Source organism: Scyliorhinus canicula, chromosome 6, assembly GCF_902713615.1.
Source record: "Scyliorhinus canicula chromosome 6, sScyCan1.1, whole genome shotgun sequence".
Taxonomy (NCBI): Eukaryota; Metazoa; Chordata; class Chondrichthyes; order Carcharhiniformes; family Scyliorhinidae; genus Scyliorhinus; species Scyliorhinus canicula.
In genome coordinates, this window is record NC_052151.1 from 38,716,150 (window position 1) to 38,741,792 (window position 25,643).

Sequence of the window (25,643 nt, forward strand, 5' to 3'; positions counted from 1 at the left end):
GGCGGGATGCTTTGATCAGGTGTGCGCGCTCGGGGCGGTAGAAGTGCGGTTTGCACTCTGCGCAGATGTAGCAGTCACGGGTTACTGACCTAACTTCCGCGCTGGAGAAAGGCAGTTTGCGGGCCTTAATGAAATGGTAGAGGCGGGTCACCCCTGGATGGCAGAGGTCCGCGTGGAGGGAGCGGAGGCGGTCTATCTGTGCGCTGGCGCAGGTACCGCGGGACAGGGCATCAGGAGGCTCATTGAGCTTCCCAGGACGATACAAGATCTCATAGTTGTACGTGGACAACTCGATCCGCCACCGTAAGATCTTGTCATTCTTGATCTTGCCCCTTTGTGCATTATCAAACATGAAGGCTACTGACCGTTGGTCTGTGAGGAGGGTAAACCTCCTGCCGGCCAAATAGTGCCTCCAATGTCGCACCGCTTCGACTATGGCCTGGGCTTCCTTTCCACAGAGGGGTGGCGGAGTTCGGAAGCCTGGAGGGTTCTGGAGAAGAAGGCCACGGGTCTGCCCGCTTGGTTCAGCGTGGCCGCCAGAGCAACTTCTGATGCGTCGCTCTCGACCTGGAAGGGGAGGGACTCGTCGATGGCGCGCATCGTGGCCTTTGCGATGTCCGCTTTGATGCGGCTAAAGGCCTGGCAGACCTCTGGCGACGGCGGGAAGGTCATGGTTTGAATGAGGGGACGGGCCTTGTCAGCGTAGTTGGGAACCCATTGGGCGTAGTATGCGAAGAACCCCAGGCAGCATTTGAGGGATTTGGGGGTACTGGGGAGAGGGAGTTCCATTAGGGGGCGCATGCATTCGGGGTCGGGGCCTATCTCTCCTTTACGCACTACGTAGCCGAGGATGGCTAGACGGTCGGTGCTAAACACGCACTTATCCTTATTGTATGTGAGGTTAAGGAGTTTTGCGGTTTGGAGGAATTGCTGGAGGTTGGCGTCATGGTCCTGCTGATCGTGGCCGCAGATGGTGACATTATCAAGATACGGGAAGGTAGCCTGTAATCCATACTTGTCGACCATTCGGCCCATCTCCCGTTGGAAGACCGAGACCCCATTTGTGACACCAAATGGAACCCTAAGGAAGTGGTAGAGGCGCCCATCTGCCTCAAACGCGGTGTATTTGCGGTCACTCGCGCGGATGGGGAGCTGGTGATAAGCGGACTTAATATCCACAGTGGAGAAGACCTTGTATTTAGCGATATCGTTTACCATGGTGGAAATACGGGGGAGAGGATACACGTCCAGTTGCGTAAACCGGTTGATGGTCTGGCTATAGTCGATGACCATCCAGTTTTTCTCCCCAGTCCGGACCACCAGCACTTGGGCTCGCCAGGGACTGTTGCTGGCCTCGATGACACCTTCCGTCAGCAGCCTCTGGACCTCGGACCTGATGAAGGACCGGTCCTGGGCGCTGTACCGTCTGCTCCGTGTCACGACGGGTTTGCAATCGGGGGTGAGATTAGCAAACAAGGAGGGGGGGTCCACTTTGAGGGACGCGAGACTGCAGACAGTGAGGGGGGGTATAGGGCCGCCGAATTGAAAAGTCAAGCTCTGCAGGCTGCATTGGAAGTCCAGTCCTAGGAGTGCCGGTGCGCAAAGGTCAGGGAGGACAAGGAATTTATAATTTTTAAAAACCTTCCCCTAGACCGTGAGGTCCGCGATGCAGCACCCGGTGATGTGGACGGAGTGCGAACCTGAGGCTAACCCGATTTTGTGTTTTACCGGACAGGGAGCGCGCAGCGTCTAACCGTGGCAGGGTGAACGAAGCTTTCCGTGCTCCCGGAGTCCAGCAGGCAGCCCGTCTCGTGGCCGTTGAGGTGGACCAGCGTTGTCGTTTTGGCGAGCGTGCGTGGATGTGACTGGTCGAGCTGAATGGCCGCGAGCCGTGGAGAAAATCCGTATTCGTCGTCGCCGTCCAAGTAGATGCTGGAAGAACCTTGCGTGCCAGTCCCGGAAGGCGGTGGCCAGGATCCGCACGTGGAGTCGGGATCCCAAGATGGCAGCGCCCAGGACCCATATGTGGAGTCGGGGCCCCAAGATGGCGGCGCCCAGGACCCGCACGTGGAGTCGGCGCTCCAAGATGGCGGCGCCCAGGACCCGCACGTGGAGTCGGCGCTCCAAGATGGCGGCGTCCGTGGGGCCCTCGTGGTTGCTGGGGGCGGGGCTAGCGGTGCCGGCGAGCCGAGTGGAGCGGCTGCGTGCGGGGGCGGTGAGGCACGCAGGCCAGGCGCGGGGGGGGAGACTAGCGCGGCGGGCAGGAAGGGACCGGGAGGGCCCGGAGAGGCGTGCAGGTCGGGCGCCGGGGCCTGGGGGCGGAGACACGCGCGGCGGGCAGGAAGGGACTGGGAGGGCCCGGAGAGGCGTGCAGGTCGGGCGCCGGGGCCCGGGGGCGGGGGGGGAGAGACTCGCGCGGCTGGCAGGAAGGGACCGGGAGGGCCCGGAGAGGCGTGCAGGTCGGGCGCCGGGGCCCGGGGGCGGGGGGGGGAGAGACTCTCGCGGCGGGCAGGAAGGGACTGGGAGGGCCCGGAGAGGCGTGCAGGTCGGGCGCCGGGCCCGGGGGCGGGGGGGGAGATTTGGGCGGCGGTTAGGAGGGCTCCGGGGAGCTGGAGCGGCCCCGGAGGAGAGAGAGAGGCTAGCAGGCCAGGCGCGGGGGCCCGGGGGCAGGGGGGAGAGAGTTATACTGCGTCTAGGAGGGGACCTGGAGGGCCCGGAGTAGAGAGAGAGGCGCACAGGCCGGTGGCAGGGGCCCGGGGGTGGGGGGGAAACGGGCGCAGCCACCGTTTTGGCCTGGCAGACCGTGGAGAAGTGGCCCTTCTTCCCGCAGCTCTTACAGAGGGCGGAGCGGGCTGGGCAGCGTGGGCGAGGGTGTTTCACGAACCCACAAATGTAGCAGCGGGGCCCCGTGGACTTGTCGGGGCGTCCCGCGGTACAGGCCTGAGGGAGGTGGGGAGCGGCGGATGGCGGTGGGGAAGCGTGCCAGGAGGCCTGGCTGGGGTCATAGGCGCGGGCATTTTGATCGGCGACCTCCAGGGAGGAGGAGAGAGTCCGTGCCTCAGTTAAGCTGAGGTCGTCTCTCTCCAGCATCCGCTGGCGGATAGCGGGGGACTGCATCCCAGCCATGTAAGTGTCTCTGATCAGTAGTTCCATGTGCTCCGTAGCTGAGACTGCGACGCAGGAGCAATTCCTCCCCAGGATAGCGAGGGCCTGGTAAAATTGGTTTAGTGACACACCGGGGAGCTGCCGTCTGGTGGCCAGCAGATGTCGGGCGAATACCCTGTTGACTGGTTTAATGAATTGTCCCTTTAGCTTTAGTATTGCTGCATCATAATCCGTTTCTTCTTTGATTATTGCATAGGCGTCGATACCCACGCTGGAGTGGAGGACGTGCAGCTTCTGTGCCACGGTGGGGGGGGTGGTTGTAGATGCCAGGTATCCTTCGAGGCATGTTAGCCAAAGTTGAAAAAGTTCTGCAGCGTTCGGAGTTTGCAGGCTGATGCGGAGGCATTCGGGCTTGATCCGGAACTCCATCTTCAAAATTGTAGTTTATTAAATTGATGTGCCATCAATTGTACGAGAGACGAGTTGCTTTACAAAAGTTAGGCTTTAATAAACTAGAACTTAGCCCTGCGGTCGTCTACAATAAAATGGACGACCGCCGGACGTTTGACTGTTTATACCTCGGCAAGGAGGCGCGGTTAACTCAGCCTCTCGACCAATCGGTCGAGAGGCACATGACCGACCAGGGCCAATGGTAAGCCGGAGTTCTGCCCCAATGGCAGACAGGTATGCAAATCATATAACCACACTGTTGTTGTGTGACTTGGAGGGAAATGTGCCAGTGGTGCTGTTACCATGCATCTGCTGTCCTTGTCCTTCCGGGTGGTAGAGGCCGTGGGTTTAGAATGTGCTGTCATAGATTGGTGGTGATTAGAATAATTGGATTCACGGAACAGATATGCATCAGTTCAAATTATTTTGCTTTATAGTCAAACATCAAATTATACCAATGTTAGAGCATAGTTAGTCTATGATCAGTTTTGTTACTCAGTTCTGAATGCACACATGTAAATAATTTCATTCAGTTTGAAATTGTTGTTTGTTTGATATTAACAGGAGCAACTGAGAGAAAGTTTAATGCCGTGCATTGTAGTAGAAGGAAAATACAAACCTCACATTGTCCAGTACAAGTTGAATAAGAAAGTGCAACCTCTGGTGAAAAACCGTGCTAGCCTGTTTGAAAAATGTTTCCCAGTGAATTTAAAACTGGTTCACAAGTTACTGAAGAATTCCTATAAACTATTGAGTAGTTTTGGTCTTTGGGATGTTGTTGAGGTAAGTGGACAATGCTAATATGTTTATGTGTAATATATATAATAAATAACTTTCAAAAAAACTTAAAGGAAAAAAGTGCAGATTAATAGCAATAATTAAAAGCTTGAGCCACATCATTGAACTTATTTATGAAATATTTATCTTGCAAAATATATCGTTTTAATTTATAAGTATTATATCAATAGTGTTTGATATTAACTTGCAAATTTAAGTAATAAGAACAAAGAAAAATACAGCACAGGAACAGACCCTTCGGCCCTCCAAGCCTCCGCTGACCACGCTGCCCATCTAAATTAAAACCTTCTACACTTCCCGGTCCATATTCCTCTACTCCCATCCTATTCATGTATTTGTCAAGACACCCCATAAATGTCACAATCGTACCTACTTCCACCACCTCCTCCGGCAGCGGGTTCCAGGTACCCACTACCCTCCTCATTCACACACCTCCTCCAAACTTTGCCCCTCGCACCTTAAAGCTATGCCCCCCGAGTAATTGACTCTTCTACCCTGGGAAAGAGCCTCTGACTATCCACTCTGTCTATGGCCCTTATAATTTTGTAGACTTCTATCGAGTCCCTCAACCTCATTCCAGTGAGAACAACCGAGTTTAGCCAATCTCTCCTCGTGGCTAATAACCTCCATACCAGGCGGGCTGGCCTCTCTGGCTGGGGGCCTCCTTTCCTATGCGCTGGCCCTGTAGCCCTGCGCCATGTTGCGTCGGGGCCGGCGCGTTGAAGGAGGCCACTGTGCATGCGCACGTTGGTGCCAGTGCCACTGCGCATGTGCGTGTTGGCGCCGGCGCCACTGCACATGCGCGGATCCTGCAGCACACAGTTTGTGCCGGGATCGGCAGCTGGAGCGGCGTGAATCGTTCCAGTGCCATGCTGGCCCCCTGTAGGGGCCAGAATTAGTCCTGGCAGTGGCCCGTTCACGCCGTCGTAAAACGCGACGCCGTTTCCGACGGCATGGACACTCTGCCGCGGGATTAGAGAATCCCGCCCTTTGTGTCTGTCTACACAGAAGAAGATGCAGAAAATCTCCCAGAACAAGACAACCAGGGGACCTGTGATACTGAGGTGCAGAAATAAATTATTAGTAAAGTGGTAGTACTAGAAAGGTTAACTGGATTAAAGGTTGGTAAATCCTCTGGACTAGATTAGCTACATCCCAGAATGGGCATTGGAAGTGGCAAAACAGATCGAGGATACACCGGTGCTTAACTTTCAAAATTTTATAAGTTCTGGACCAGACTGGAAGAAGAAATGTGACCCCACTATTTAAGAAGGGAGGGAGAATGAACCACAGACCAGTTAGTTTGGTGTCAGTTGTAAAGAAAATGTTTGAATCTGTTATAAAGGATGTGAACAAAATGTATCTAACATACAGTACACATAGGACACATAGATACCTGTGGCTGAACTTTTTCAAATGAAAACAACATTTGATGCAAATAATACCTAGGTAGAATGAGTCTGGTTTTAAAATGTTTTTGCTTGTTTTTAGTTAAGCAATGGAACTGCAATTCAACCCATCCTTGATATGCACCAAAATGTCTTCCCCCTTTTACACCGCAAGTATATTTATTACTTTGTTACCAAGGAGAACAGAGACAAATTTATTGAAAATCCTTTAAAGTACATTTGCCAACCTAAACCTAGACCTGTTGTGCCCATCAAGATTGCCATAGTAGGACCACCAAAATCTGGAAAGAGTACTGGTAGGTAAAGAATTTAGAACTAACTTTGATTTTTAACATAGCTTCAAATAATACATTGGTTTGTTGTGCATTTATCTGCTAATCGTACAATCAGCGGCAAACAAATGTGTTTCATGTTCAATAACAGCAACCAACATTTATACATTGGGCAAGATTCTCCATTTGGGCAACTAGGTTCTCCCGCCAGACGAGAATTGCAACCGATTTACGTTCCCCATGGGCGCGCAAATCGAGAAGCAATTCCATATCCCTTGCCATGCAAATTTATGCATCTTGAGGAGACCCCACTATGGGGCTGCCATTTCGATTGGGTGGCCCAATAGCGAAGTCCCATGGCCACAACCCACCCTCCACCCCCCACTCATTTATTTCCGATTGCAAAAACCCTAATGCTCATTCCTTTCTTAGTGTAAAACTACTGGGCAGTAATCATAAGTTCATGCCCTTGCAGTCATTACAATTTGAAGTCTACAGCGAGGACTGGAACAATGCACCATGTGGAGAAGCAATCTGACAGCAACTTCCGTATTTCCAGGTTTAACTGCCTCTGTGTGAATGGTGGAATTTGCTGTCAGATTTAGCCAGTAATAATGGCGAGTGCTGATAGCATCGCTGTTTATTTTCCAGCAAAGTCAAAACCAGAGTTATCAAAACTGACATAAAAATTGATTTTGCAGCAACATTAGTGGTTACACTGAAGTCAGTGGGAGGGTGCCTCATTTTTATGGAAGGGTGGGTGCAAAAGACATTTTGTGGCAAATTTTGTTTTTTAAATAATTTTTATTCAAGTTTTTCAATAACAAATTTTCTCCCCACAATTTAAAACAAACAAGGCGTGTGTCCACACCAACACAAGAAAAGAACTCACCCCCCCAAAATAAATAATAACAAAAAACCAACAGCAATACAAGAAAGAAGAAAATAACAACATAGCAAACCCACCGCCGCAAAACCAAACCCCCTAACCATCCCCAAACCCCCCCCCCCAAGTTACTGCAGAGACCGACCACTCTACCCCTTCGCCAGGAAGTCGAGAAAGGGCTGCCACCGCCGAAAGAACCCCTGTACCGACCCCCTCAGGGCAAACTTCATCCTCTCCAACTTGATGAACCCAGCCATGTCGTTGATCCAGGCCTCCGAACTCAGGGGCCGCGTATCCCTCCACTGTAACAGAATTATGAGCCGGGCTACTAGAGACGCAAAGGCCAGAATGCCGGCCTCTCTCGCCTCCTGCACTCCCGGCTCCGAAGCTACCCCAAAGATCGCGAGCCCCCAGCCCAGCTTGACCCTAGACCCGACCACTTCTGACAAAGTCCCCGCCTACCCCTTCCAAAACCTCTCCAAGGCCGGACAAGCCCAGAACATATGGGTGTGGTTCGCCGGGCCTCCCGAACACCTCCCGCACCTGTCTTCCCCTCCGAAGAACCGGCTCATCCTTGCCCCTGTCATGTGAGCCCTGTGCAGCACCTTCAGCTGGATTAGGCTGAGCCGTGCGCAAGAGGAGGAGGAATTCACCCTCTCCAGGGCGTACGACCATGTTCCATCTTCAATCTCTTCCCCTAGCTCTTCCTCCCACTTCGCTTTGAGCTCTTCAACTGAGGCCTGCTCCTCCTCCTGCATCAGCTGGTAAATAGCCGAGATCTTTCCTCCACCGACCCACATCCCCAAAAGCACCCTATCTTGTACCCCCCTTGGCGGCAGCCCCGGAAACTCTTAACAAATGCCCTGACCTGCAAGTGCCTAAAAGCGTTCTCAGGGGGGATGTTCCACTTCCCCACCAGCTCCTCCAGAGTCGCGAACTTCCCATCCAGGAAGAGGTCCCCAAACTGTCTGATGCCTGCCCTGTGCCGACTCCCAAATCCCCCACCCGTTCTCCCCGGTACAAAACGGTGATTGCCCCGTATCGGGGCCCAAACTGAGGCCTTCATTTCCCCCCTATGCCGCCTCCACTGTCCCCAGATTTTAAGGGACGCAACCACCACCGGACTCGTAGAGTACTTTGCCGGGGGGAGTGGGAGTGGGGCCGTCACCAAAGCCTCCAGACTCGTACCCGCACAGGACGCCACCTCCAATCTCTTCCATGCATCACCCTCCCCTTCCGTCACCCACCTGCGAATCATCGCCACGTTCGCCGCCCAATAATATCCACACAGGTTGGGCAGCGCCAGGCCCCCTACCTCCCTTCTTCGCTCCAAAAATACCCTCCTTACTCTCGGGGCCTTCCGCGCCCACACGAACCCCAGAATCGACTTATTCACCCTTCTGAAAAAAGCCTTTGGGATCAATATGGGGAGGCACTGGAAAAGAAACAAAAACCTCGGGAGCACCGGGACCCTGCCCGCCAACTAAAGCGGTAGCGCGTCCCACTTGCCACGGTCCATCCCACCTGCTTCCCTGGGGGGCACCGGTACAGCCCCTCGTAAAAGGATCTGAACACCCCATTGATGTCCTTTCCACCCCGCACCAAGTTCCCTCCTGCATCCGTGGCTCCCCCAATTTCTCTAGCTGCCTCCCGCTTCCGAAGCTGGTGAGCCAACATCCGACTTGCCTTCTCCCTGTACTCATATGCCGCGCCCTGCGCCCTCCTCCACTGCGCCTCCACCTTCCGGGTGGTTAAAATGTCAAATTCCGCTTGGAGATTGCGCCGCTTCCTCAAAAGCCCCTCCTCCGGGTTGTCAGCATACTTCCTATCCACCCTTACCATTTCCTCCACCAGCCTCTCCCTCTCGGCCCTCTCTCCCCTCTCCCTGTGCGCCCGAATAGATATCAGCTCCCCTCTGACTACTGCCTTTAGCGCTTTCCAAACCACCCCAACTTGCACCTCCCCGTTATCATTGGTTTCTACATACCCCTCTATGCCCCTACGGATCCACCCACACACTTCCTCCTCTGCCAAAAGCCCCACATCCAGCCTCCACAGCGGGCGCTGATCCTTCCCCTCCCCCAGCTCCAGATCCACTAAATGTGGGGCATGATCAGAAATGGCTATCGCCGAATACTCCGCCCCCCCCCACTACTCTCGGGATTAGCGCCCTGCTAAGCACAAAAAAAATCAATCCGGGAGTATGCCTTATGAACATGGCAGAAAAAGAAGAACTCCCTACCCCCCGGCTCCAAAAACTTCCAAGGGTCCACCCCCCCATCTGATCCATGAACCCCCTCAGCACCGAGGCCGCTGCCGGCCTCCTGCCCATCCTAGACTTCGAGCGATCCAGAGCCGGATCCAGCACCGTGTTAAAGTCCCCACCCATAATCAATCCTCCTGTCTCCAGGTCCGGAATCAGGCCCAGCATACGCCGCATGAAGCCCGCATCATCCCAGTTGGGGGCATAAACATTAACCAAGACCACCCGCTCCCCCTGAAGTCTCCCACTCAGCATCACATATCTACCTGCACTATCTGCCACCACTTTGGACGCAACGAACGACAGGCTTACCGACCAAAATTGCCACCCCACGGTTCATCGCATCAAGCCCCGAGTGAAACACCTGTCCCACCCAACTTTTTCTTAGCCTCACCTGATCCGTAACCCTGAGGTGCGTCTCCTGGAGCATAACCACATCCGCTCCCAACCCCCTCAAGTGAGCCAAGACCCGGGATCGCTTCACCGGACCATTCAGCCCCCTCACGTTCCATGTGACCAGCCGAACCCGGGGAGCCGTCCCCCTCCCCCTACGCCGATCAGCCATAGCTCTTCCTCAACCTGCCACGCGCCCAGGGAACCCCCCAAGCCCGCTCCCCACGGTGGCAGACCCCCCTCCCAACCCCCGCCCTTCACCATCCATTCCCTCACAGTCCCTGCAGCAACAACCCGGTACCCACCCCCCTTCTTCCTCCCCCCCAAACCCCCCCACTTCCCCCAAGCTAGGGCCCCCCAGCTGCGTTACCCCTAACATTGTGCTTCTGTGAGTTAGCTGACTTCTGCTGACCCCGGCTACTCCCGCCATAACCACCCCCCCCCCCCCCCCCCGCAATCCTTCCCTACCAGCGCCGGCCCCGCCCCCAATTCCTCCGGCGCGGGAAGAAAGCCCGCGCTTCCAACCCGAGCTCCGCCCTCAACCCAACACGCGGGAAAAAGACGGACACATGACCCATTGTGGTGACATGATTAGCATAGCTGCCTGCCATTGGTGCAGAACACCGGCTTACCATTGGCCCTGGTCGGTCATGTGCCTCTCGACCGGTTGGTTGAGACCAGTCATGTGACGGCTCCCCGATTGGTCGAGAGGCTGAGTTAACCCCGCCTCCAGGGCGGGGTATAAATACCCAGTACTCCCGGCGGTCGTGCTTATACTGTAATCGACCGCAGGGCTAACATCTAGCTGATTAAAGCCATACGTTTGTCCAGCAACCTGTCTCGTGTTCAATTGATGGTACATCAATTTAATCAGCTAGAAATTTGAAGATGGAGCTCCGGATCAAGCCCGAATGCCTCCGCATCAGCCCGCAAACTCACAACGCATCGGAAATCTTCAAGCATTCGCTGGCGTGTTTCGATGGCTACCTGGCATCCGCAAGCAGCCCCCCCACCATGGCACAGAAGCTTCATATTCTCCATTCCAGCGTAGGCATGGCGGCCTACACGATGATAGGGGAAGAAAAAGAGTACGACGTAGCCATCGATAAGCTGAAAGGACAGTTTCTTAAACCGGTAAACCGAGTGTTCGCCCGACATCTGCTGGCTACCAGACAACAGCTCCCCGGTGAGTCCTTAGACAATTTTTACCAGGCCCTCGCTGTCCTGGGGAGGAATTGCGCCTGCCTCCAAGTTTCAGCCACTGAGCACATGGAACTTTTGATTAGAGATGCTTACGTGGCTGGGATGCAGTCTGCCGCTATCCGCCAGCGGATGCTGGAAAAAGACGACCTCAGCCTAACTGAGGTACGGACTCTCTCCACCTCCCTGGAGGTCGCCGACTTAAACGCCCGCGCCTACATCCCCAGCCACACTGCAGCGCCCTGGGCCTCCTGGCACGCTTCCCCACCGCCATCCGCCGCTCCTGACCCCCCTCAGGCCTGCGCGCGGGACGCCCCAACAAGTCCGCGGGGCCCCGCAGCTATTTCTGTGGGTTTGCCGAACACCGTCGCCCGCGCTGCCCGGCCAGTTCCGCCCTTTGTAAGAGCTGCGGGAAGAAGGGCCATTTTTCGTCGGTCTGCCAGGCCAAATCGGTCGCTGCTGTGCCGCGCAGCGACCGGGGATCTCCTCCTCCGGGCCCTTCTAGCGCACCGCGCCAATCTCTCCCCCCCTGCGCCCGGCCTGCGCGCCGCTCCTCCTCCTCCGGGCCCTTCCAGCGCACCGCGCTAATCTCTCCCCCCCCCCCCCCCCCCGTCGCCCCCGGGCCCCTGCGCCAGGCCTGCGCGCCTCTCTGCCCCCGCTCTCAGCCTCTCCGATCGGCCCGCCGGCACTGCTAACCCCGCACCCAGCAACCACGAGGGTCCTGCGGGCGCCACCATCTTGGGCCCTGGACGCCACGTGCGGGTCCTGGGCGCCACCATCTTGGGGCCCCGACTCCACGTGCGGGTCCTGGGCGCCGTCATCTTGGGGCCCCGACTCCACGTGCGGGTCCTGGGCACCGCCATCTTGGGGCCCCGACTCCACGTGCGGATCCTGGGCGCCGCCATCCTGGACTGGCACACAAGGTCCTGCCAGCACCTACTCGACCGACGACGACTACGACGATGGATCTTCTCCACGGCTCGCGGCCATTCAGCTCGACCAGTCACATCCACGCACGCTCGCCAAGATGACGACGCTAATCCACCTCAACGGGCACGAGACGGGCTGCCTGCTGAACTCCGGGAGCACGGAAAGCTTCGTACACCCTGAAACGGTAAGACGCTGCGCGCTCCCTGTCCACCCTGTAAAACACAAAATCGGGTTAGCCTCAGGTTCGCACTCCGTCAGCATCACTGGGTGCTTCACCGCGGACCTCACGGTCCAAGGGAAGGTTTTTTAAAATTATAAACTCCTTATCCTCCCCGACCTTTGCACACCGGCACTCCTAGGACTGGACTTCCAGTGCAACCTGTAGAGCTTGACCGTCCAATTCGGCGGCCCTATACCCCCCTCACTGTCTGCAGCCTCGCGTCCCTCAAAGTGGACCCCCCCTCCTTGTTTGCTAATCTCACCCCCGATTGCAAACCCATCGCGACCCGGAGCAGACGGTACAGCGCCCAGGACCGGACCTTCAGCAGATCCGAGGTCCAGAGGTTGCTGAAGGAAGGGGTCATCGAGGCTAGCAACAGTCCCTGGCGAGCCCAAGTGCTGGTGGTCCGGACTGGGGAGAAAAACCGGATGGTCATCGACTACAGCCAGACCATCAACCGGTTTACGCAACTGGACGCGTATCCTCTCCCCCGTATTTCCGCCATGGTAAACGAGATTGCGAAATACAAAGTCTTCTCCACTGTGGACCTCAAGTCCGCTTATCACCAGCTCCCCATCCGCGCGAGTGACCGCAAGTACACCGCGTTCGAGGCTGATGGGCGCCTCTACCACTACCTCAGGGTTCCATTCGGTGTCACAAGTGGGATCTCGGTCTTCCAACTGGAGATGGACCGAATGGTCGACAAGTACGGATTACGGGCTACCTTCCCGTACCTCGATAATGTCACCATCTGCGGCCACGACCAGCAGGACCATGACATCAACCTCCGAAAATTCCTCCAAACCGCAAAACTCCTTAACCTAACTTACAATAAGGATAAGTGCGTGTTTAGCACCGACCGTCTAGCCATCCTCGGCTACGTAGTGCGTAACGGAGTGATAGGCCCCGACCCCAAACGCATGCGCCCCCTGATGGAACTCCCTCTCCCCAATACCCTCAAATCCCTTAAACGCTGCCTGGGTTTCTTCGCTTACTACGCCCAATGGGTTCCCTATTACGCCGACAAGGCCCGTCCCCTCATTCAGTCCACGACCATCCCGCCGTCGTCAGAAGCCTGCCAGGCCTTTAGCCGCATCGAAGCGGACATCGCAAAGGCCACGATGTGCGCCATCGAAGAGTCCCTCCCCTTCCAGGTCGAAAGCGACGCATCAGAAGTAGCTCTGGTGGCCACCCTGAACCAAGCGGGCAGACCTGTGGCCTTCTTCTCCAGAACCCTCCAGGCTTCCGAACTCCGCCACGCCTCAGTGGAAAAGGAAGCCCAGGCCATAGTCGAAGCTGTGTGACATTGGAGGCACTATTTGGCCGGCAGGAAGTTTACCCTCCTCACAGACCAACGGTCAGTGGCCTTCATGTTTGATAATGCACAGAGGGGCAAGATTAAGAACGACAAGATCTTGCAGTGGCGGATCGAGTTGTCCACGTACAACTACGATATCTTGTATCGTCCTGGGAAGCTCAATGAGCCTCCTGTTGCCCTGTCCCGCTGTATCTGCGCCAGCGCGCAGATAGACCGCCTCCGTTCCCTCCACGCGGACCTCTGCCATCCAGGGATGACCCGCTTCTATCATTTCATAAAGACCCGCAACCTGCCCTACTCCACCGAGGAAGTCAGGACAGTAACCCGTGATTGCCACATCTGCGCAGAGTGCAAAGCGCACTTCTACCGCCCCGAGCGCGCGCATCTGATCAAAGCATCCTGCCCCTTCGAACGTCTCAGCATTGACTTCAAGGGGCCCCTTCCCTCTAGCAACTGCAACATTTACTTCCTGACGGTGATCGATGAATACTCCCGCTTCCCCTTCACCATTCCCTGCCCCGACATCACCACATTGACCGTCATTAAGGCCCTCCTCTCCATCCTCTCCCTGTTCGGCTACCCCACGTACATACATAGCGATCGGGGGTCCTCCTTTATGAGCGACGAGCTGCATCAATTCCTGCTCAACAGGGGCATTGCCTCTAGCAGGTCGACCAGCTATAACCCTCGGGGTAACGGACAGGTCGAGCGGGAGAATGGTACCATCTGGAAGACCATACTACTGGCCCTCCGATCTAGAAATCTCCCTATTTCCCGATGGCAAGAGGTTATCCCCGATGCCCTACATTCTATCCGCTCCCTCCTCTGTACCACAACAAATCAGACACCTCATAAACGTTGTCTTGTTTTCCCCAGGAAGTCGTCCTCCGGATCCCCTCTCCCGACGTGGCTGGCCGCCCCCGGACCCATCTTGCTCCGGAAGCATGTGCGGGTGCACAAGTCTGACCCGTTGGTGGAACAAGTCCAGTTACTCCACGCTAACCCGCAGTATGCGTACGTGGAGTACCCTGACGGTCAGCAGGACACGGTCTTTCTCCGGGACCTGGCACCCGCCAGCGGTCGTGCTTATACTGTAATCGACTGCAGGGCTAACATCTAGCTGATTAAAGCCATACTTTTGACCAGCAACTCGTCTCGCGTTTAATTGATGGTACATCGCCCATCGGGACCCCAAACTACTCCCCAACCCACCAGTGGACAAAACAAAAAAAAACACCACAGTAAATAAACAACAGCCCAGAAAACAACCCCGAAAAAACCAAAATAGCGAAAACGAACAGGCAACATCAATCAGCAAACACAGCCAATATAAACGACAGGCTACCCAGGAGGGCAAAGCCTCCAAACAAAGTACATTTTTCCCTAGCCCCCCCAGTCCTCAGTTCGAGTCCAAGTTCTCTGCCTGGACAAAAGCCCAGGCCTCATCCGGAGAGTCAAAATAGAGCTGGCGGTCCTTGTAAGTGACCCAGAGGCGAGCCGGCTGTAGAAGGCCAAATGTCACCCCCTTCCTATGAAGCACTCCCTTCGCTCGAATAAAGCCAGCCCTTCTCTTCGCCACCTCTGCGCTCTAGTCCTGATAAATCCTAACGTCCGTGTTCTCCCACCTGCTGCTCCTCTCCTTCTTCGCCCATCTCAACACGCACTCCCGGTCGACCAAGCGGTGAAAACGGACCAGTACCGCCCTGGGCGGCTCGTTCGGCCTCAGCTTCTGCTGCAGCACTCGATGGGCGCCCTCCAGCTCCAGGGTACCACGGAACGACCCCGCACCCATCAGCGAGTTCAACATTAGGACAACATAGGCCCCCAAATCCGAGCCTTCCAGCCCCTCCGAGAGGCCCAAAATCCACAGATTCTTCCGGCGGGAGCGGTTCTCCATCTCCTCCATCCTCGCCAGCCATTTCTCCTGCAGCGCCTCGTGCGACTCCACTTTCACTGCCAGGCCCAAAAGCTCATCCTCGTTGTCCAAAGCCTTTTGCTGCAGCTCCCGAATCTCCACGGCCTGGGCCGTCTGAGTCGCCACCAGCTTGCCCAGCGAGGCCTTAAACGGCTCCAAGATCTCAGCTTTAAGCTCCTTGAAGGAGTGCTGAAGAAGCTCCTGCTGCTCCCGCACCCACTGCTGCCACGGTGCTGCTGCTTCCCCACCCGCCGCCATCTTGCCTTTTCTGCCTCTCGCCTTCCTCTGCTGTAGAGCCGACTTTTGGACCGCTCCACTGCGAGTCCAGTCCATCCACCAGTCACTGGGCACACTGGCTGTATTTCCCCCTGGGGAAAAGTTTTTAAAAGTGCCGTTGCGGGCTCTTAAAAGAGCCCGAAAGTCCAAAAAAAGCGGGAGCTGCCGAACGTGCGGCTTAGCTCCGCATCGCCGCCACCGGAAGTCGTGGCAAATTATTAACACTCAGCTGCCCGTGCTGCAAGAAACTCTTTGCTTCACCCTTGGATAATGGGTTGGTTACCAAGATCCCTAACAGGCAATCATTATATTGGCCTCTTGAGCAAAGGATCTATTATGGCTGAGATATGCTGTAAAGGTCTGGCATTTACTGGTGCAAGAAAAAATAACTTAGGGTTTTTGTTAAGTTTCATAAATATGCAATGATTAAGTCACTGTCCAAAACATAACTGGACTACTCATTAAATTGCAATTTCTAACAGCAGATGCCACACTTACAGCCTCCAGATCATCCAAAACAAAGTTGGAGTCTGTATTGTCTGTATTATTTATTATAAAGTTAAGATATCAGAATGTGTTAATGGATGAACAAAGTGCAGTGTTCAGCAAAAGCAAACCTAAAGAACAAGTTCAGATATTTTGAAAAGGGGTCAAATTGAAAGAAAAAGGTCACAGTCTGAGGCCTGTAACATGCCTAATCAGAAGATGAGGTGCTGCTTCTCCAATTTGTGTTGGGCTTTGTTTCAATCCTTCTCCTAGTTACCATCTTTTGCTGACCTTCTACTCTGCTCTATATGCTCCACCCCCTCCTGCAATCATGGACTCAAAATGTTAACACTGTTGCTCTCTCCACTGATGCTGCCAGACATGCTGAGTTTTCCCAGCATTTTCCGTTTTCCTTTCAAAACAAGGCACCTTCACAGCTTAAGCAATACTCTCACATGTGGGTGAAGGTTGGTAGGATACCAGTATTCCATTAGAACCAGTGAATGTGGATGGGTGAACTCTACCCTCCCAAAGCCATAGAGTTTTGTTCAGATTTCACTCAAAGAAAGCCAAGCATTATGTCCTCTTTTAATGGGATTGTTGAACAGAAATGTTTCGAATCACACAGTTCAACAATCATCAGAAAAAATTAACCTTGTTCCAATCAACCTGAATCTGCCTTATTGTCAACCATTCAAAGTATTAACAATGTAAATATACTTAAGGAAAAATAAACCATGAACATCCTTTGCTATGTTTTGGCTATTTCAGAGTCGTGATCAACTTGTCTTGATTCTTCTTGAGGTCACTTAGGTTTTTCAGGATACTCTTATTATTTGTCTTACAGTGGCCAGGAAGTTTGCCAGAGAGTTTGGACTTCAACGCATTTCAGCAGGAGATGTTGTACGCACAGTCCTGCTCACTCAGAAGAAGACTGAGCTGGCTGTTCACATTAATGAACATCTCAAAAAGGGCTTAATAGTGCCAGATGTGTTTGTCACAAAATGCCTAGAAGTGGTTTTGATGGATATTGTATGCAGCACGAGAGGGTATGGTTCAGCCATTTTTAATTTTTATAGATCTATCTGAAAAGCTTTACTTCTGGTTGTCACACTTTTGTGTCAACGTTTGCATTGAAAACAAAAAAACCCAGGTCAACAGGTTATTGTGTAATTAGAGCCTGAGGCATTAGGTGGTCTGTCTTAACTTTTCTTCAAAGACCAAGAAATTGGATCATGTTTTCAGGTGTTCTGCATGCTCAGCTCCTCAAACATATTTGCCATTCAATGATCACAGATGATCTACATATCAACTCCATGCTTGGGCCTTTGTAACGTATGTCTTAATATGTCTCAGGTAGCAAGATGGCTCAATGGTTAGCACTGCTGCCTCACAGTGCCAGGGACTCAGGTTCGATTCCGACCTCGGGTAACTGTCTGTTTGAGTTTGCATTCTCCCCGTGTCTGCATGGATTTTCTCCGGGTGCTCCGGTTTCCTCCCACAATCCAAGGATCTGCAGGTTAGCTGGATTAGCTATGCTAAATTGCCCCTAAAGCAAGGTTACAGGGAGGGGGATTGGGCCTAGGTAGGTTGGTCTTTCGAAGGATCGGTGCAGACTCAATGGGCCAAATGGCCTCCTTCTGCATTGATGTGATTCTATGATGCAATGATTCTACTAAAATTCCAAAATGGCAAGTAGGAAATGTGCCTAATTTTAGGACAACAAGGACAAACAAGAGGTACCCTTTACCCCTTTCTGCGTAGAAATAGATACAGAGACATAGTGCCTTTCACAAACACCAGGGGCTGGATTCTCCGCAGCCCCGCACCGAATTGCATTTAGAGCGGGGGCGGAGAATCCAATTTCACATCGAAATCGGGCCCGGCGCCGGTTCGGCGATTCTCCGGGACCCAAGAATCGGCGTGCTCGCGGAGTACTCCGCGCTGCTGGAGGGTTCATTGCCAGACGCCTGCACACCTATCCTCCGCTCCTGACCAGCCGAGTTCTGACAGCGTTGTTCTAACCAACTATCGCCGTTCGGGAAGCTCGTGTGTCGGCTGCGGACTCAGCCCGCGGCCGCCCTGGTGGGGAGCGAGGGGATCGGACACCGGTGGGGCGGGGGGGGGGGGGTGCCTTATGGGCAGCTGGGGGACAGATCGGGACGTTCAGATCTTTGGGCACGCGGACGATCGGGGAGTCCTACATTGTCCAGCTGTCTCCGCGGTCTGAGTCCGCCATGGAAGTGCTGGGACCAGTATCCGTGACTAAAGCTACGTGAATCACTCTGGGTCCCTGCTAGCCCCCTGCAGGTGAGTGAATCGGCTGATCTTTTTTATAGGAAACTCCGGAGTGAAACGCCAGCATTTCTAGACTGGCGTGGGGACATAGTCCCATTTTGGGAGTGTCCAGCCCCAGAAATTCCAAAGTGCTTACATCCAATGAAGTACTTTTGAAGTGCAGTCACTGTTGAGATGCAGGAAATGCAGCAGCCAATTTGCACACAGCGAGCCCCCACAAACAATAACATGAGGATGACTAAATAATCTGTTTCTGTGTTGACATTTAACGGAAAAACAGTCGCCAGAACAGTTGGGATAACTCAAAATAATGCAATTACACCTTTTACATCTGCTTGAGTAAGCAGGCTTACTTGGTTTATACTCTCTCCAGATGTTGTAATATGTTCATGCATGATGGCTGCCAATACCCATTTTCATATGCGCATTGGTCTGTGAATGCGTAGAAAATCAATGACATGCACGCAGTTTATCAGCTCAATGCTTTCTAACTTGGTTCTTGCAGTACCCCCTTAATACGTGGATTCTATAGGTCCCACACATTGCTTCGTTGGCAGAATGCTCAGAATAATATTCGGGTCACACAAGTGCCAGCCAATGACTCGACCCTTGATAACATTCCTATCCCTCCCACCATCGGAACATACTTCCTGCATCTACCCTGTCAAGTCCTGCAAGAATTTTATAGGTCTCTATGAGATTAAGTTTCAATTCAGATTATATTTTCAAATTAAGTTCAAACACTAATCTATTTTCCTTCTTTTTTTATGTAGATTTATCCTAGATGGCTATCCAGTGACCAGACAGCAAATAGGTCTAATGAGCAATTGCAAAATTATACCTGTTAAGATTATAGAGCTACAAACGGACATAAAAGAGATTTTGAAAAGAGGTCTCATTGACAAAAAGTCACCAGACAGGTATAAAGCAGTACATACTTTTGACACTAAATGACAATGACTGTTCATATGAAATATGACCATAAATGTCAGGCAGGGATAAAGTATCAGCAGATAATGCTCAAACCCCTGGTATATTTGAGTACAGGAATAGGGATGTCTTGCTGCAGTTATACAGGGCCTTGGTGAGACCATGCCTAGAATATTGTGTGCAGTTTTGGTCATCTTATCTGAGGAAACATGTTCTTGTTATAGAGGGAGGGCAGCAAAGGTTTACCAAACTGATTTCTGGGGTGGCAAGACTGACATATGAAGAGAGTTTGAGTTGTTTAGGATTATATTCGCTGGAGTTTAGAAGAATGAGGACGCATCTCATAGAGACCTATAAAATTCTTGCAGGACCTGACAGGGTAGTATGTTCCGATGGTGGGAGGGTGCAGAAACATGGGGCCACCGTCTGAGGATACTGGGTAAACCCGGGACTGAGATGAAGAGAACTTTCTTCACCCAGAGAGCGGTGAGCCTATGGAATTCACAGAGGTCAAGCCATTAGTAGGTCTGGTTTCTGAGTGTAGGTTATGATGGTGTTGACTGACTTATCTTTTTTGTCATCTTTTACTACCACAGAACGCAGTTAAGGCCATTTTATGTTTTCAAGAAGGAGATGTAGCTCTTGAGGCTAAAGGGATCAAAGGATATGAGTTGGATGATCAGCCATGATCATATTGAATGGTGGAGCAGGAGTGAAGGGTCCAATGGCGTCCTGCTCCTATTTTTTATGTACTCTGTTTTCGATATACCATTCTGAATTACATTTAGAGCCTTTCCTGTTTTCTCTACTAGATTATTAGTTCAGTCCCATATTCACTTGCTGCTACTGAAGACTTTAAGTTGGTTTTCCTTAGAGCACCCAGACTGGCTCTGCCTCCATGTGGGAAATAGGATCTGGAGACACCTGGGCAAAAAACATAAGATTAACAAAGTAGATGCAAGATCATTATGGGGCATTTTTTGTTGAAACTCATTTTTGCATTTAACCTCGCAACGTAAATGTCATGGCTGTGAAAGTTCTCTTATCCAGTTCATGGAATCTCACAAAACAAGTTTCATGTTGTTAAACTCTCTTGGAACTGCTACCAAATGGGTCGAGGCTACAATTCATGCAGTCTACTATGAAAGACAAAGGGTGGGATTCTCCGTCGGCCAACGGCAGAAAGGAATTGCGATCAGTCGGAGAATACGCGTCAGCTGACAAATTAGGTCAGTGCCAGGCACCCAACAGAACGCCATGCTCTGGCACCTCGATAACAGCGTGAATGTGGTCCACACCGTGCGCCCCATGGGCATGCAAAATGTACAGTAACATGCATTAACATCTCATTATCAGGCCCGACCGGTAGTCTCCGGCCTTCCGCAATGTTCCACCCCCACCAGGCAGCAGTGACAACGGCACGGTTCACTTATGGTATTTAAAATTGGAAAACAGGCACTGTGGCTGCTAAGGGAGAGAGAGGAGGTCAGAAGGAGCTCTCCAAAAGTGCAATGGTGGGCTTACAGTTGTGCCCCTGGCTGGGAGGGTAGGTGTCTGCCAGGACCGGTTGAAGTAGCAGGGATCAACCAGGGGAGGGGTTGTGGGTCAGGTTGTCCCCCTGGGACCAGGGTTTCCAGACATGGACCAGATTGCAATGGCCTGCAAGGCAGCCATTTGGCAGTGCACCCCACTGATTGCCCACTGTGGCCCGTAGATACGCAGAGCACTACTGGCCATATTGATGCTGCCTACCCCTCCCTAGGATCCCACAGACCCAGCTGATCATCCACAAGATAGGCGTGGTCCAGCACAGTCCGTGGCCCACCAGATGTTGGCATCCTTCCGTGTACCCATCTGAGGCCCTGCCCCACTCCATGGGCAGTAGGGGAGCCGCAGAGCAAGCCTCGACCTGTGAATGCATGCACTGTGGTCGTTGGTACTCACACGGGCTCGCACAACAGGCGTCCTGTCAGTGACACCATCAGCTCGCCCACCCCGCAGGACCACCGACTGTCACCAAGCCCTGCCTGCTCAGTGAGAGCCTGCCCCTATCCACCCTGCAACAAGACAAATAGGCACAACTGTTGCATCGCACAAAGGACCCACAGCACATCTCAACTACAGCCCAACAGGTGCCCACCCTCCCTGGCTGAGCCCCACCCATGGGCCCTGCACAGCATGCCACCAAACATGGCAACGGTCGGCGGTGTACTGCACCCAACCTCCCAAACTGGTGCCACCCTGCTAGCAGGGTATCACACAGATCCAACCTCCACAGTAGACCCCACAGGAGGGTGCAAAACAGGGGCTGCAAAGCGTATCGCTGGCATGGGTAGTGCCAGCCACTGGTATGCCTGCTGGCAGGGACGCATGGCGGGGTTAAAGGTCCTCACTGCCAGTCACTGACGTCCAGGGGTGAGGTGCAGAGGGCAAAGTGTCAGGGGGAACAACTAGGGCTGGGAGTGAGAAGGAATGGGGTTGAAGGGATATGCGGATGCAGGGGCTGTGGTGCAAGCCTTCCACCATGCTTCCACCATGCTTCCACCATGCAGCCCACTGGACCTGGTTGGGCACGGGAGAATTCACCATGGTAATATTTTAAAAAATATTTTATTCAGGCATTTGCACAAACAAGCAACAAACAAAACAAAGGGGCTGGTTTAGCACAGTGGGCTAAACAGCTGACTTGCAATGCAGAACAAGGCCAGCAGCGTGGGTTCAATTCTGGTACCGGCTCCCCGAATAGGCGATGGAATGTGGTGACTAGGGGCTTTTCACAGTAACATCATTGAAGCCTACTTCTGACAATAAGTGATTATTAAATGGAAGAAGTAAAATTATACAGTGTAATAAGTACCACTCCCCCCCCGCTTACCCCCTCCTCCCGTCCTGCCTTCCACATTTTCACCCTCTTAAACCCCCCCCCCCCCCCACCCCCCAACCTCCGATGACTCAAAGAAGTCAATGAACGGCTTCCACATCTGGGTGGAATCATCAACCGACCCCCTCAGTGTGAACTTGACCTTCGCCTGCCTCAGGAATTCCACCAGGCCACACACCCACATTCCCGCTTTCAGGGGCTCCGAGTCCCCCCACCCAAGCACAATCCGTCTCAGGGCTATCAGGGAGGGACAGGTCAAAATAGCGGCCTCTCCCACCGTCTGGACTCCCAGGTTTTCCCATATATCGCTACCTCTGGACTCGGGGCCACGTTTACCCCCAACACCTCAGGCATTCAGCCCAAAAACCCCTGTCAGAACACCTTCAGCTTTGGACATGCCCAAAATATGTGGACATGATTGAAGGGCCTCCCCCCGCACCGCTCAAACCTTCCCTCTACTCCCTCAAAGAACCTACTCATCCTCACCAACGTCATATGCGCCTTTTGATCTCAGTTCCTTTGTTCCTTCTGACCCCGGAGCCTTCAGCTCGGTACCCACGAGCATTTTACAGGCACCCGCAAGTATTTCTCCGGTTAGCACCCCCCTCCCCGAAACCCCGGAATATGTTTCTAGAACCGCTGAGTATTTCCCCGAAACCCGCTAAGGCCTCTCTTGGTACTCCCTAAGGTCTCCCACGGAATTACCGAGGCCTCTCCCAGTACACCCACCAAGACCTCCTGCAGTATTGTTCCCCCCCCCCCCCACACACACACACACACACACACACACAGGGCCTCTCCTCTAAGTTGGTGGTGTAGCTTTGAGAGATATGTGCTCACCTTGCAAGGCGGCACAGTAGCACAGTGGATAGCACAGTTGCTTCACAGCTCCAGAGTCCCAGGTTCGATTCCGGGCTTGGGTCACTGGGGAGTCTGCACGCTCTCCCAGTGCCTGCATGGGCTTGCTCACAGTGCTTCAGTTTCCTCCAACAGTCCAAAGATGTACAGATTAGGTGGATTGGCCATGCTGAATTTCCCCTCGTGTCCACAAAGGTTAGATTGGGTTACGGGGATAGGGTGGAGGTGTGGACTTAAGTGGGATGCTCTTTCAAAGGACCGGTGCGGACTCGATGGGCTGAATGGCCTCCTTCTGTACTGTAAATTCTACGATTCTATGATCCCCTTGGAGGTCAGATCGTCAGATCCACTGCCTTTGAAAGAGGTTGTGATTTTTAAAAACTCGTTTTATTTGCCATATTTTCATCATTTTCACTGAGATTGTGATTTGCTCCACTGTGACATCATGCCATGGTGTGTGTATTTTTGGATGTGATGGGGGGATGATTGCTATGGGGAGTTCCAGAAAGAGATGCTTTTGAATGCCATCAGGTTCCTGATGGAGATGGGGGTGATCGAGGCAAATATATGATTTCAGCCTCTTGAGAGATTTTCTGTTCCTGCCGCAACCGAAATAAACGGAAGCGGAAATTCCCAGTCCTTGTTTCCATGAGTATTTAACACCCACTCTGTGCATTCATTTACATGCACAGTGACCAAAATTTACACAATTACTTAGTGCCTTACTCTGTCCCCACCTTATGACCTACTCAAGTACTATCTATCCCAGTTTCCCAGGGAGATAGGTAGAAAGTTTAAAAACAGGACCTTGAGGGTTATAATCTCAGGATTACTCCCTGTGCCACGAGCTAGTGAAGCTAGAAATAGGAAAATAGTACTGAACTGGTGGTGTTAGAAGGAAAGTTTTGGATATCTGGACCTTTGGGATCTCTTCCGGGCCAGATGGGACCTGTACAAGAAGGACGGGTTACATCTAAACTGGAGGGGCACCAATATCCTAGCTGCGAGGTTGTTAGTATCACACAGGATGTTTTAAACTAGTGTGGCAGGGGGAGGGAACCAGAGGACGGGTTACATCTAAACTGGAGGGGCACCAATATCCTAGCTGCGAGGTTGTTAGTATCACACAGGATGTTTTAAACTAGTGTGGCAGGGGGAGGGAACCAGAGCAACAAGTCAGAAGGTGAAATAACTGAGGGAACTAGGCCAGTAAGACTCAGAGGAAGAGCAGGCAGGGAGATGTGGTCTGAAGTGCATTTGTTTCAATGCGAGTAATATAACAGGTCAGGCAGATGAACTTGAGCTTGAATTAGCACTTGGAACTATGATGTTGTTGCCATTTCATAGACTTGGTTGAGGGAGGTACAGGATTGCTAACTAAACATTCCAGGATTATATATTTCAGGCGGGATAGAGCAGGATGTAAAAGGGGTGGTGGAGTTGCACTGCAGGTTCAGGAGAATATAAGGGCAGCACAGTAGCACAGTGGTTAGCACTGTTGCATCACAGTGCCAGCATTCTAGGTTCGATTCTCAGCTTGGGTCACTGTCTGTGCGCAGTCTGCACATTCTCCCTGTGTGTGAGTTTCCTCCGGGTGCTCTGGTTTCCTCCCACAAATGCCGAAAGACGTGCTTGTTAGGTAATTGGACATTCTGAATTCTCTCTCCATGTACCCAAACAGGTGCCGGAATGTGGCTGTGAGGAGCTTTTCACAGTAACTTCATTGCAGTGTTAATGTCAGCCTACTTGTGACAATAAAGATTATTATTATATCACAGCTGTACTGCAGGAGGACACCTCAGAGGGCTCATACAGCGAGGCAATATGGGTAGAGCTCAGGAATAGGAAGGATGCAGTCACAATGTTGGGGGTCTACTACAGGCCTCCCAACAACCAGCAGAAGATAGAGGAGCAGATATGTAGACAGATTTTGGAAAGGTGTAAATGCAACAGGGTTGTTGTGGTGGGGGATTTAAAATTGACTGGGACTCACATAATGCTAGGGACTGGATGGGGCAGAGTTTCTAAGGAGCATCCAGGAGGGGTTCTTGAAATATATGTAAATAGTCCAACTTGGGAAGGGGCCGTACTGAACCTGGTATTGGAAAATGAGCCAGTCCAGGTGATCGAAGTTTCAGTAGAGGAGCATTTCGGGTAATTCATAATTCATAATTCAGCAAGTTTCAAGGTACTGTTGGATAAAGATAAGAGTAGTCCTGGGATGAAGATGCTAAATTGGGAGAAGGCTAATTTATAACAATATTTGACAGGAACTGAGGAATCTAGATTGGGTATGGATGTTTGAGAGTAAATCAACATCTGGCATGTGGGAGGCTTTCAAATGTCAGGACCGGCATGTTCCTGCGAGGAAGAAGGATAAATATGGCAAGTTTCAGGAATCTTGGATAAGGAGGGATATTGTGAGCGTAGTCAAAAAGAAAAAGCATTTGTAAGGGCTAGAAAGCTGGGAATAGACGAACAGACGAAGCCTGTGCTGAATATAAGGAAAGTCGGAAGGAACTTAAACAAAGAATCATGAGGGCTAAAAGGGGTCACAAAACATCATTGGCAAACAGGATTAAGGAAAGCCCCAAGGCTTTTTATATATATTTAAAAAGCAAGAGGGAAGCCAAGAAAGCAAGTGGATGTATTAGTGAGAGGCAACATGGTTTTGTGAAGGGGAGGTCATGTCTCGCGAACTTGATCGAGTTTTTCGAAGAAGTGACAAAGATTATTGATGAAGATAGTGCAGTGG

The 25,643-nt window shown here is 52.5% G+C and overlaps 1 protein-coding gene across 1 annotated transcript in view; it reads left to right on the plus strand.

The window, feature by feature from the left end:
* ak9 (adenylate kinase 9) overlaps positions 1–25,643 on the plus strand; it is a 457,701-nt gene that overhangs the window by 342,240 nt on the left and 89,818 nt on the right. Inside the window, exons 32-35 of the mRNA XM_038801009.1 lie at positions 4,120–4,338; positions 5,845–6,058; positions 16,769–16,970; positions 18,993–19,139. Of these exons, the coding sequence (XP_038656937.1) occupies positions 4,120–4,338; positions 5,845–6,058; positions 16,769–16,970; positions 18,993–19,139 (782 nt within the window). The remainder of the gene's footprint in view (positions 1–4,119; positions 4,339–5,844; positions 6,059–16,768; positions 16,971–18,992; positions 19,140–25,643) is intronic.